This window comes from Phalacrocorax carbo, chromosome 15 (assembly GCF_963921805.1).
Source record: "Phalacrocorax carbo chromosome 15, bPhaCar2.1, whole genome shotgun sequence".
Classification (NCBI taxonomy): domain Eukaryota; kingdom Metazoa; phylum Chordata; class Aves; order Suliformes; family Phalacrocoracidae; genus Phalacrocorax; species Phalacrocorax carbo.
In genome coordinates, this window is record NC_087527.1 from 9,543,160 (window position 1) to 9,557,111 (window position 13,952).

General features: G+C 46.6%; 1 protein-coding gene across 2 annotated transcripts in view; it reads right to left on the reverse strand.

Moving 5' to 3' along the window:
• SETD1B (SET domain containing 1B, histone lysine methyltransferase) overlaps positions 1 to 13,952 on the reverse strand; it is a 53,111-nt gene that overhangs the window by 10,497 nt on the left and 28,662 nt on the right. For both annotated transcript variants that reach the window (XM_064466130.1, XM_064466131.1), the window contains 6 exons: positions 9,420 to 10,190; positions 3,972 to 4,142; positions 2,928 to 3,015; positions 1,803 to 2,020; positions 1,409 to 1,553; positions 226 to 681 (listed from right to left, as the gene is read on the reverse strand). In XM_064466130.1, the coding sequence (XP_064322200.1) occupies positions 226 to 681; positions 1,409 to 1,553; positions 1,803 to 2,020; positions 2,928 to 3,015; positions 3,972 to 4,142; positions 9,420 to 10,190 (1,849 nt within the window). The remainder of the gene's footprint in view (positions 1 to 225; positions 682 to 1,408; positions 1,554 to 1,802; positions 2,021 to 2,927; positions 3,016 to 3,971; positions 4,143 to 9,419; positions 10,191 to 13,952) is intronic.

The window sequence follows — 13,952 nt, forward strand, 5'->3', positions numbered from 1 at the left end:
CAATAACCACAGTATTTTTAGCAGCAGATGGCTTGTGTAGAGCTCCTTACTAGGAAGGAAAGTTCAGCACAGACCTCTTCGCCTATACAGATAACCCCTAGATTAGAGCCAAGACTGGAGGAAGAAAGAGAACAAGAGAAACACAAAACCTTACATATTGGATGCTGTGAGAATAATGTACTTGGAAATGTGGTAAAAAATGCCAAACCACATGGAAGGGCATACCTGGTCTACAGATGGGAGACAGTGCAAGCTTTGTCTCCTGGTCTCTCTCCATAACCAAGTGTTTCAGTGTTTCAGCAGCAATAGATGCCTCTGGGACTTCACCACATTCACCTTCCCCTGCCTTGATTTCTTCCATGCCTTCATCTTTCACTGCCAAAGTTTGCTCTGCGAGTCCCAAGCCCGTTGCATCCATGTAGTCCTCCACAGGATACAGCTCCAAAATAGTCTCCCTCTCATCATCAGGAAGCTCATGACCAGCAGGTTCGTGCTCTGTCTCAGCAACCATGGTTTCTCTGTCTTGATCTTCAGCCATCCCCTCCTCCTCTTCCTCCTCATCTTCATCATCATCATCCTCATCTTCATCATCTGAGTCTGAACTCGACTCGAATTCAGAGGAGTCCTCACTTTCATCAGATGATTCAACTTCAGCCTTAGAAGATGAGGGACTTGCTACATCTACAAGAACAACAAATTACCATTAGTTCCTCTTCCTGACTTCATTAAACAATCAGGGTCTACTACAGACGCAAATATCACTTCCACACTGTAACAGCATGGAAACAGCATCAACAGCAGCATGGGGGTTGGAAGAGTTGCCTCCCAATTCATTTATTTTTGCAGAGACTTACAAACCATGTATTTGGATGCTTGCAACAACCGCCATACAACAGGCGGTTCCATGAACAGCAGAGCTAGCGCTGCCTGGCACCCTGCCCATGTGGGTCTCTCGGTGGATTGCCTCTTTACTGGAGTTGTGCTAAGATTTTCTGTTGCGTTCATACACAGGTTTAAAATGTGGAAACTACCACCTTCCAGAGCAGGAACTGATTCATAGGACAGCAAGTTATTAGTGGCCAAATTAGTCCTGTTTGAAATGTGGTCCCTTCTCCCAGCCACATGTTTCATAAAACGGGCACAAACTTAGCTGGCTTTAAGACCTTTGCTCCTCTGCCAGGTTGGGCTGAGATCACTTAGGGGTTGGAGAGCTATTGCAAAGGGACCCATAAACTGAGGGATCATAGAAGCCTCACAGGTGACAATTAAAAATACCTGTATGCGTTGTCTTGTATAAAACAGCCCTTTGGTGAAAGGTGTGCAAACAAAAAAATCAGCTCACAAGTGCAAAAGGGAGACCACACCTGACCCAAAGGCTATGCTTGCTCCTTCTGCCAGAACTGCTTACCCTCCTCGGAGTCCTGCTCCTCCTCCTCCTTGTCACTTGTGTCTATGCCTGTCTCCTCTTCCTCATCATCTTCATCCTCATCATCTTCATCCTCATCTTCATCCTCGTCATCATCTTCATCTTCCTCCTCGTCTTCCTCTTCCTCCTTTGCAAGAAAGCATTGCCAAAAATGAACAGTGTCTGACTCTAAGACCTGGCTGTCACTGTAGCAATGACCAGCGACTCCCAGGGACACTGATCAGAGAACATGAAGAGGGAATAATCTTACAGAGGTTCTCTTAGGACACACCCTAACAGAAGCACTTATCTTCTAGAGGAGGTAACTTTGGCATCTGGAATTATTAGGCCCCCTTTTAATGACAGCATTCAAAACTGCAATCACAAACCAACACACCTTGCTCGGTGCTGCTTTCACCAAACCTCCTCCTTCTTCCTGCTCCTCTTCCTTCTCTGAGGAGGACTCTTCCTCTTTCCCTGATGTCTCATCTCCCTCTTCTCCCTCACTGTCAAGCTCCAGTGGCCTCGCTGGTCGCCGCCTCAGCCCCACTGCTTCTGCATCCTTCTTTGACAGGTCAGATGTTATATCGGAAGCATCCCTGTCCCTCTCCGACTCTGGTGAGCAAAACCAAGAAGGAAATTCCCATCAAATACCTTGCAAGGGAAGGAAAGAGTTGACTACATAATGGAAACTTTTTCTTTGGGAAGATCAAAGTTAGGAGCAATGTGCCTATGTGGTGTGTGAGTCCCCAGGCTTACAGCAGCTTTCTAATTTCACAGTACAAGTGAGGGTGAGACTGGGTGCAGGGTGTTGAAATGCCAAGGGTGGCAAAATGCAGGTGGCCAAAGCTGACAAGCTATAGGCAGAGCAGCTAGAAGATGTGGCATGACTGAGGCCAGAGCAGGTAAGCCAAATTTAATGCCTTTTTGTTTTATTCAAGTGCTTTACAAAACGCGGCTTCTGTACTTTGGCTTCAAAACCAGTTGTCAGTCTGAATCAACTTTATGACACTACTAACCTGAATCCACTTTTTTATGCAAAACAAAGGGTATTCAAAGCTTTGTCTTATCTCTACTCTTCCCTGCTTCCAGGAAAAAATGTTAGGATATTTTCTGGCAAATAACTTTGTTTTGTTTCCAAAATCAAATGCAGGACAAACTGTCTCTTACCTGCTTTCTCCCACAATGTACCCAGTGAGCTGCAAGCATGCCCCTGGAACAGTCTGTGACTCATCTGAGCTCCCTCTACTGGGTGACCAGCTCTGCATCAGCAGAACTAAACCTAAAATAAGTTATTCATAAAATGTGTGTCTTAAATTTCCGGCCACTGAATTTAACATAACTGAATCCAGAGGAGACAACTCTCAGCTGATCAGAGTTTTGTGGGAAGCAGGGTTTCGGCTCAGATCCTTGACTCTGTGTCTAACTGTAAGTGAGCGTACTGCTGTGAAGTTTAAAAGAATTCAGCTTGCATGCGGTTTGCATCTGGCTCTTGTGTTTCAAACAAATGTGCTTTGCAAACCTTCATCTTCATCATCCACAGAAGTAGAAGGCCGGATTCTCTTCTGATCTCCTGCTGAGGCAGCTTCAGGTGGCTCCTTTCTTTTCACCTGAACAAAAGACACAATTACCATTTCTAAAGGTTTAGAAACAGTACAAATCAACTTCTTAAGCAAATTGCTACTGCTTTATTTTGCCATGGTGACTTACACCCAGAAACTAAGGGCCACTTCCCCAACTCTTGATCCCTTTATTTGCTTGCAAACAGAATTTCACTATGAATTAAATTCTACCCCTTCAATTTGCATCAAAACACTCTGGGTACCAGCATGGTGCATGTCATCACCAGGTACTTTGAAGATGACAGAGAAACTCTTGACAAATGCAAGTGTCTGAGATGTAGCAGAACAGAAAGAGAGCCTGAGCCTATGACATCTTAAAGACCTCAAAGAAAGTTTTACTCTAAATGTAGACTCCAGAATCTCTCATCCCAAACCTTTACTTGCACCTTCTGGGCATTCAAAACCCTAATTTCAGGAAAGCCCTCTACCCTCTTCCCCCCCCTCCATTTTTAAGAAACTTTTAAATTTTAATGCAAATGCTCTTTAAAATAGGTGATCCTATGCTTGCAAGTCTGATTCTGTAAACTCACATAAGGCAGAGAACAATTTTAACCAAACTTCAGGTAAGACTCAGCTGCCAAACTGCAATACATTCTAAGCAAGCAAATAACTGTAAAGCAATATGAGCATAAGCATGTGTTTTTACAGTCATGCTGAAACATTGTGTCCTGAACACAGGGAAATGTCCCCTTTACCTTGCAGAGCAGGGTGATCCTTTACAGACTATTCACTCAAGTGGTGGATGAAAAGCTAAGGCTGGGAAAAAGGACCCTTGCTCTTACAGTGTACTGGCGGGTTACAAGTGATGTTGTCAGGAGCAACCCAAGTAAACATGGCATGTTTAACCAGGCTGCAGGGCTTTGGGGTACAAACCTAGAGAGGTCTGTCCTCCTAATGCTCCTTTAGGGAATGTCCCCGTAATGAAGAAAGATCTTTGGTTTTACCTTGAAGGATGGCAACCGGATGGCCCCTCGTAACCCAATGCCCAAGCCGATTCCCTCATATCCCAGGCCTTCTCCTTTGTTCCAGTTCTCCAAAAGACAAGATGTGATTCGATCTTTTGGCTTTGGTTTTTCCTCCAGTTCTCCTCCAGACTTCACTGGAGTGAGAGACGCCTGCAACAGAGAAAGCACACTTGAGTGGGCAAGTTTCCTGGGAAGCACACGTACTCTGGAAACCATTTGGACAATTGAGGTTTGTGAAAGATTACTGCCTTGCCCAGGCATCAGTTTCTCTGAAGGCGAGGGCATCTGAGGGCACACCATATGACCACACACACCTGAAAGGGCGAAGATGCAGGAGCTCTTCTTGATAACAAGACCTTTCCATCTGAGAAGCTTTCTCCTCTTTGCATTTTAAGTAGTTACTTTCTCTGCACAGGGCACCAAAACAGCTGGAGACAAACCTGCTGGGACTCCCAGAGCAGTGGCTTGGCATAGGACACCAAGTGATGTTGCATTTGGAGCCATCACACTGTCAGGTGGCAGAGCAGATGCTCTCACTTTCTTCACTAAGTGTTTTAAAACATGATCTCCATTTCCTTCACATGCAGCTTAACATAGGCCAAAATACTTCACAAGAGAGGACAAGGGAAATTAACAGACCCGTTAGCCCCCGTAGCTTATTTCAGGTCTCCCCCATGCCTGTTGAGGAGACCAGAGTGGCTAACTTCAGAACAGCCAGAATCCAACACAGATGCTAGAAGCAAAGGCCGTAAAAAGGAGACATGAAAGGGGAAGAAAATGTGCAAACATGAACCCAGGACTCGAAGCGTGAGGGAACACATTCCTCCACTCAGGCAGGAGCTACCTAATGCCAAGGAGCAGCTATTGTACAAGTGACCTGAACTCTGAAAGGAAGCTGTGGAGCTGGGATACACCACCACCCCTGAATTCCCCAATGCTGCAAGAGCCCATCTGGTCTGGTCACAGGTACATGAGAACTAGAGCTACACGTACACCTCTTACAAATAACTAAAGCATGCTTCAGGCAAGTTAGCCTAACGCTGTATTATCTACGTTCATTTGCTAACCCACATAACTGAAAGCAACTTCAGACCTTCTAGTTGGGAAGACCTTTCTTCTTTTTAGTGTAAGGCACTGTATAGTGAGTCAAAAATCACACACAGCCCTGTGTTTACTGCAACCACCACCCAAGTCCAGAAAAACTGTCAGAAGGCTCCAGTCCTGGGAAATGGGAAAGTGAAAATATATAGGTGAAACACCCAACGGTCTACAAAACCTGGTAACTACACACAGAGCCTCAATTCTGCTCAGCCACAACAAACCCCTTTTCACTAGAGCCGAGGTGTGAAGGAAGAGCAGGACTTCAAGCCTCTGCAGCCATGGAGAGGTGGATGAGCAGGGGAGAGGGTCACACATGGTCGCATGCCACGCTCTTCTTGAGCAAAGGGCACTGGAGGTAATGTTCACTCGCATCAGCCAGTGGCATAACACCATCTGAAAAATCAGTTTCTCTTACAGACATTAACAGAGCTAATTTGCCGAAGCTGGCTGTAATCACTGAAGAGGAAGCATTAAGCTCAGCTCTCCTGCCAATAAGGGACAAGACTAATGGGAATATCAAGCAGAGAATCCAGGAGGTAGCACTCTGTGGCCAGGGATGGCTGGTTATTCCTGGTACTCTGTTTAACACATCTTAGTCAGGCTTTCAAACCTAAACCCATCACTAGATTTGGGAACAAGGAAGAGTTTTTCCCCAGCTCAGGCAGACAAAGTCCAAGATACATGCTACCTTCTCTAGCAACATGCTCCTTAGCAGCTTTCACTGCATACCTCTTCCATCCTGCCTGACCTAGGACACCACCTTCACCCTTGAGCTTTCCCACCTTTTACCTATGCATGATACTTCTTGGCAGTCAATCCACTGCTCAAGTCAATTCCTTAGATGGAATATAGCAGCCAAAAAACAGAGAGAAAAGAGAGAAACTACGGCACAGGAGGTGACAAGCATGTTGCCTTCTTGTGTATCATTGCAGGTTCAGGGTCCGCCAACAGCGTTGTGTAGCTAATATTTGCTGTCCTACTAAACTTGAACATTGTCGGTCAGTCAGGGGTAAAAAGAAATCCACAAGGCTTCCTGCTGTTATGCTTGGGGAAGGTCAGGGAGATAGCAGACCTGCAAAGCCTCTGACCAAAGAGGGACACACCTACTGTAGGAACTGGCATATGGTGGAGCTCATGCGCTTCCAAGATGAGCTTCCATCTCCCCTGTGAAATAACAGGAGGGCTGCTGCAGCTGATGGTCCAAGGATAGGAGATATTAAAAGATATTATCTCTTCCTACAAATCTGCCTCATTTATTTGTAAGGAAAAAAAATATGTAAACAAGCACATATGTTGTCTTATTTATACTTTCAAACCACTGAAAAAAATATAATGTCTTTCACTACTATCAATCAGTAAGGAAAAAGATGAGGAGCTCCAATTAAAACCATTAGGAAGGAGAAAATGGGGATGCAGAGCCTGTTTTGGAGGGTCATTTCAGTTCAAACAGTGCCTGGAAGTCTTGGTCCATTCTAGAAAAATCAGTGTGACCTCAAACTACATGGGGAACTGATCTCCAGCTGCCACCAAGGAGCCCAGATGGCTCATCCTCACGTGTGCATAAAGACACCAGCAGTAGGAAGGTACAGCTTAAGCTGAATACTCATATTTTGTTTTCCTTTGACAAAAGCAGGCAGCTTATGACTGAGAATGAATCCTGTCCTGCACCAATGTCAGCGGGTGCCTAGTCCTAACAGAAAGGAGGCCCTGAAATCTGTGTGATTTTTCTGCATGCAACAGCAACACATGGCCTGGCAGAGGTTTCTCCAGGCAGTGCCCTGAAGCAGCAATGGTTCTGGCATTTCTGTTCCTGGACAGAATGCACAAATGTTTTTCCATGCAGCAATTTCATATTTTCAATTAGGCTGCTCACATCCAACTTAACCTGTGGCAAGCTGCTGCGGTACAGTCAGCTTCCCCTCCCAAAGTGGGTTGCAAATTCCAGGTGAGGGAGGAACATGCTAAATCCAGCCATAGTTCAGGTTATAAAAGAGCCCAAGCAGCCACTGAAGACCTGCCTTGACTTGCTTCTGCTTCTTCACTGAGGATGTCTGGTTTAAAACAATTTATTGGGTAATTCAGCTGTTGCTTTTGCAAGTGCTTGCTGGATCTGTTTCCCGCACTGCCCTGGAAACTCAGGGGCCTTCTCCAAAATTGTCAGCACACGCTCACTTACAGGAGGCAGAAGCTCTGAGCATTAGTCAGGAGGAGAGGGACTGGGTTTCTTGCTGCATGTCACACCAACCAGCTCTAAGGCAGAGCAAATTACACTGTCATAAAACAGCTGTTAAGCAGCAGCATTACCAACCTCTCTGGAAAGCCAAGGAGCTCTCCCAGGCGCTAGAGTTAACACACAACTTGCTTAGCAAAGCAGATGGTGAAGACACTGCTCAGAAACCTGGCAACTGAAACAGAAAACGTAGCTGCAGGTTGTGGCACTGGGTTTTTTTTTTGTTTTGTTTGGGTGTTTTGTTGGTTTGTTTGGGGTTTGGTTTTTTTTGTTACAGTAACTCACTGTAATAGTAATTTTGAGGCTTGCATAAACCTTTCTGTAGTGGTAGCTTTTCTTTGGTAGAGACAAATTCATCACGTTAGATCGCAGAGTTGCTTGCTGGCTGAGGTACACTTTAATTGTCTGAGAAAGGATCTGCCGATTCAAGCAAAGCTGTTTTCTCAACTAATCCCTGGAACTCCTCATGTATTTGGCCAATGTTCAGCTTTTGAGTTAATTGTTGCATACATGCACTGGGAAGGTGGGAGGAGCGCAAAGAACTGGAAATACCCACAGATCTCATCACACAAAGTGGGGGGACACAAAATAGCGGCTTGGTGGTTTCAAACACTCCTGTTGCATCTGACTAGTTTTTTGGAGCTACAGGTAGCTTCCTCTTAGATGCAACAAGCCCTTGCACATTTGTCTCCTGATCTTGGGGTCATTTCCTCCTGCAAATGCCCTCCTGGAGGCAGCAGTGCCACAGACCACAAAAAAAACCCCCAAACCCCCAAAACGAACAAACAAAATCAAAACAAACAAAAACCAAAATCAGCTAAACTTTTCAAATTTCAGGCCCTGGAACTACTGCGCTGAGGGGAAAAAGGGAAAGGAGGTTGCAGGGGGAAGTGAATAACCCTGGGCTTTTGGGGTATTCTTGAAGGCTTTCCCAAAAGGAGCACAGTAGAGAGGACTCTCCCATGTGTACATGCTCTATCTGCAGGAGCAGCTAGCCTTGTCCTAGGACTACTGCCTGGTGGACTTCAGCTGTAACAGGAGCATGCAAGCCCCACCTGGCAGAAGTCTGCAAACACACACCACAGGGCTGCAGTGACACTCAGGTCACCTAGTCCATGACGCTGCCCTGGGGCAGCAGCAGTTGCAGTGATGATCTTCCTCAAAGACACCTGTGTAAGGACATTACAGCCCTCTGAAACACAGCTGGAAAACCAGGTTGTTTGTAGATCCCTCCTGCATCATCCTGCAGCACGGCTGATGCATCCTGCCAAGAGGAGTGGAGCGGCCAGGCAGGCTGGCTTGGGCACCATGCCGCCAAAGATGAACATGCTCTCTGAGACACGTGCGAGGCACAAGTGCACTTAGTCCCTCACACAGCAAGGGCTGCCCTGAGGTGGCCCCAAAGCTGGAGGGGTGAGGATGAGGAGATCCACCCCAAAGCAGAGGGATGACTCTGGGAACTAAACACTTCTTCCTTAGGCCTACATTCAAATCAGCAGGATCGTGTGAGACAGAGCAGTTCACTCCTAGCTGAGCACTTATGGCTCCACAAACATTCAGAGGTAACTCTGCATAGGGTTCCTCCATCAACGATTAGAAAGCACTAAAATTCTCAGCCCGTGTTTGCTCTGATGGCAAAACAGCTTGAAATACCTGCACATATGGAGTAACACCACGGAAATAAGCCAGGTTTAATACCCAGGTGCTAACTTGCCCTGAGGCAGGTGCCTGTGGTGATGGAGCACCTTCCAGATATTTGCAGGCTGAGGTCTGCTGCTTCCAGCACACACTCCTGCCGCCTGCCTCAGCATGAAGACCAGCCCCATGGGGAAGTAGGGAGGCAGGTGAGGGACAGGGACATGCATGCCTCCCATTTAATTTCAGCAGCCTCAAGCAATGTGGTTTCTCACAGCAAAGCTATTCCATGGCTTTATATTTTGCTTCTGTTTTAGCTACCATAAAATTTTAGAGTTGTGATTTTTGGTGGTCGTTTTATTTTTTTAAGTCAGTTGCAGATCCCTGTTTACCCATGCCCTGGCCACAAGCACTATGAACAGCTCTCCCCAGGATCCAGCACAGAGTATGCGAAAGCCTACCTTTGCCAGACGTTCCTTCTTGTCCCACCAGTCATCAAATGCCCGAAATGCTACCACTTCAACCATCTTCCGGTTCAGGTCCCTTTTCATGATAGCCTTTAGTTCCTTCACTATGACCAGGAGGACTCCATCCACAGTGGCTTTGTGGGGATCTTCCTTCTTCGGCTCGTAACCCGGTGGTGGAACCGAGGGGTCAAATTTGGGCAGTGGTGGCCACTGTTGTCCACGACCAAGAGCTGCTCCCATTGAGAAAGGGCGGTAGGGCGGAAGATTCACAAACTGCATCCGGCCCGTCATGAAAGGCGGATACTGGTATGTGTTTTGTGCCTGCATCATGCGGCTCAGCATCTGAGTTTGCATCTGGAAAGACATGGGCATGCCACCCCACTGGTTGCCCAAGACACTTATCATATCCACTTGCATGACAGGGAACATGCCAGGATGGAACGGAGGAAGTGGAGGCAAGATATGAGGCGGAGGGACCCCAGGAGGGGCAGGGAGCGGAGGTGGGGGGACAGTGACGGCAGGGTGAGTCGGCGGAGGTGGCGGAGGTAGCGGCGGAGGCATTGGGAAGCCTGGCTGTGGAGGTGGCGGAGGAGGAAGAGGAGGGAATCCTGGTGGTGGCATGGGGGGAATCGATGGGGCCATCACAGCTGTGTTGCTGACAGAGGAGTTCACCACAATGGTTTTGGCACATTCCGCACTAGTGATGGGTGCAGGGTTGGTCTCGTCATCAGAGATTTCCATGTCCTCCCCTGAAGAATGCTGACCCTGCGACAAAAGAGATAGAAAAGGTGAGGAGCACATTCCTTTTGCATTAAATACCACAGCGCTGGGTGCTTCAAACAAAAGCTAAGTTTAACACACATTTTAATTGGGAGTAGAGAAAAGCGAGCGATGCTCTGAAGAGACAGGGCCCATTGAACAGCTGGTGCCTATTGAAGCTTTTCTCTTCCATGTCAGACCTCAGGAAGCAGAGACGTAAAAGCTTTCTAAAAGAGCATCAGTACCAACTGAACAAAAACCTCAGCTTTTATGGAATAGGAGCAATTGCTCCCATGCTTGGCAACATACACACAATCCAATTGTCTTTCACTGCAAGATATATTATCTCTTATTTGCATTTAATACTGACAGGTGCATTACACTATGAGTTTTTATTCCTCAGTTTCTGCCATGCAGAAAGAATTACCGTTTTTTAATTATAATCCCTGGCTCATTTGCTGTAAACTCTTAACCTTTAATTATGGGAAGACAATACTTCCACATAGTTGCTGCTGCTAAAAATTGTCTTGACTAGATCACAGCAATTCACATGGTAGAAAGAACCCCAAATCTGCTTAAATTGCCTTTAAACATGAGAGTCATAAATGCTGGGATTCAAACACACAGCATACGTCATGTTCTTGGGCAAAATGAATACTTTACTAGCCACAAGAAATAGATAGTTATATAAAATGCTAAAACAATGTCCCACCTCCACTGTCAAAGGGATGGAAACTGGATTAAAACAAAGGGTGCCTGCTTGCTCTAAAGTCTCCAAGCTGCCTGATTAGGTCTCACACAACAGAAAAGCCTCATGAGCTAGCTCCATCCTCAACAGCAAATGGTCATACTTGCACACTATGTCCTATAGACACCTCAGTCCTGAAGGTGTCTCCGGCACATAGAAACCACATGTAAAACAGTCACATCCTTCAGCTGTTGTTAAAACAAATCCTGGTAAGAAACACAGCAACCAAATGCTGCTGGAAGACATAGCCAACACACTGACAGTTTTTGTTGGAAATGTGAATGGGGTTGACCTTTTACTAGCGGGATGTCAGCAAACACAGGACAGGGTCCCAACAACCTTCTCCAAAACTATTTCTCCCACTCTTGCTCTTTTCCCCAGCTAAAATAATCAAAACCCACCACAGCAAACATCCCTCAAGCTATTTTCAGGACTGAAAAGCAGAAGCACTCGTTGCCACCTTCTCTCCCAGGTTCTCTACAAGCATGACTGGCTGCCTCCTTTCAATGACTTGCCAAGCACTTCCTTCCTCACAACAGCTTCACACAAAAAAGCCAGACAAACAGTTTGCATGTTGCCACCAGCTGATCTAAATAAAGAGCATCCCCATGTTCACCAGCACAGACCAGAGCACAGCAGCAGTGCCCCACCCTCACCAGAGCTCTCCTGCCTGCCCTGGATGCTGCCAGCTACAGCCCAGCTGAGGCAGTAAGAGATCATGATCAAGTGGTCTTTATGTGCCTATCTCAGTCCTGGCAAGACTGCTGGATGTTTTCAGCCAAATTTGACTGAAGATCCCAAAGATGTTTATTTCTTCCATGTTTCGTGCCAGCAGGTGCCTCTTCTGTCTGCTGTCCTACTAGTCTCCCCAGTCTGAAAGAAAAGAGCAATAAAGCTCAGCCCTTATCAGACGCTGGAGAACCTGCACTGGGGTGAGCTACTGGGAAGCAGGCTTTGTTGGCAGTTCTCCTCTTGAAGCTGCTGTGATTTGATTTTAACCTGTGAATTTTGCACAGGGATAAGGGAACAAAAGCAAGAGCAGCTGAGTTGTCGACTCTGCTATGAACTATAGCTGTATGAAGTTGAGCAACCACAACTACCCAAAACAAACCAGATGCTTCGCACTTTATCAGAGGTCATCTCTGCTACAGCAGCTACCACCAGAGAGCAGGCTGAGCACAATGCTTGCAACAGCAGCTTTGCAAATCCTCCTGGTCTTTGCACCTTCCCTCGCCCTGGCTTCCCCACATTCCTCTGCTGCAGCATGAACCCACCGGCTCACGCACCACATGAGTCACCCCCAAAAAGCCACTCACAGTTTTAGTGGTCTGAAAATGTCTGAGTCCTCAGCTCAACAAGATCATCATTTAACCCCACAGATGGCTGAAAGCATGAGCTTTCAGCAAAGCAAAGCAACACCCTGCTACAGAGGGGACCCTCCCATAGCTGCGGAGTTGTTTTAGTGCATCTGTACATGGAGGGAGGTACTCCGAGGGCTGTTTTGTAAATCCTAAAATGAACAGCTAAAAAAAGAAGTAGAAATAATAACCCATTGCACTTGAGTCTTTCCAAAGGCAAACTGTATCATCTCCTCCTGGAGCTCACCACATCTGGCTAACGTTTCTAAGTGGGTCTCATACCCTGCATCCCCCCAGCTGTCCTACTGCAGTCACATCCCACGCTGAAGATGCTGGGGACTGAAAGGACATTCTGCAGTTTCAACTACCACAGCTCCAGTGAAAGGGGCAAAGGAAGAGTAAAGATGACAGCTGTGGCAGGTGTAAACAAGTTTCCTGTGAAACAGACCCCATTTTTCAGTAAGTGAACACCAAAGGCACTGTTAAAAGCACTGGCTCCAGTTGCAAAAGCTGGATGATGCTTAAGGTCACCGTTGGATAGGAAACCAGGAGTGTTCAGGCTACCAAAGATAGACAAAATCAGCTTCATATTCACATTCACTTCATCTGATAGGGTATGGAGGAAAGTCACCCCATGAAGCCCCAGTGGAGCACCAGCACCAGGCAGTGCCACAGGGAGCTCCAAGCCACAAATCCTCCCTGATCCCCAGTCCCTCCTGCAGGATCCTGCACTCTTCCAGTACCACCTAACACCAGTTGGAGTAACCGCTAAAGATCGGTCTCTGCTGAGCACACAACACCAGTCCCAAAGTGCCTGCCTGAGCCAACATATCCTCCCTTCCTGGAGCACCACCAGCGCAGAGCAGCCCATCTCAGCCAGTCCTGCCATAGGAGACCCACATGCTCCTGCCCATCACCCAGAGCCCACTCTCATCTGGACCAGCCCATTGCTCGGTCTCAGTACCAAAGAACTCTGCCTGATAAATGAGGTTGGTCTCCCTCTTGAAGGAAGAATCAGATAGAAAAAGCTGATCCTGAAATTACAGAGAGGTGGCAAGACTAGCCAGACTCCATGTTGTAGTGCACAGCAGCTTTCCTCATTCATACATGCATTTATTTTTACTTAAGCTGAAATGAGAACCGCTAAAGCAAGAACTAGCATTTTTGGGAGACAAAGATTATTTTAATTCTTTTGGTGCTCAGATGGTTCTGCAGGAAGCAACAACAGACTCCCTGCTTCCTACAACATTGGGCTGACAATTCACTTGCCCTTGCACAGTGAACACAGTCTGTGCTCCAGTTTTACCCCAAGCAAGATGGAAAAGGAAAGAGAAAGAGCTTAAGCTGCAGGGAGAAACAGATCAAAAAGGCAGGGGGAAGAATACAGAAGGTTAGGAGAGAGGTCAAAACAAAAGATCATCTACAAGGAAGTCTTTAACGGAAGTTAAGAGGAATGAATATTTAAAGTGAATGAACAGTTACAGAAAAGTTGTATCTAAAGGGGAAAAACATGGGCACCAACTGAGTGCGAGAGATCAAGGTACAGAAGGAAAAACCAAGGGGAGACAGAAAGATCTTTTGTTATATAGATTTATTTTCATTCACCTGTCTGATCCTGGATTTACTGTGATTGCTGCCAAATACCTCCAGGGAAGAGCTGAA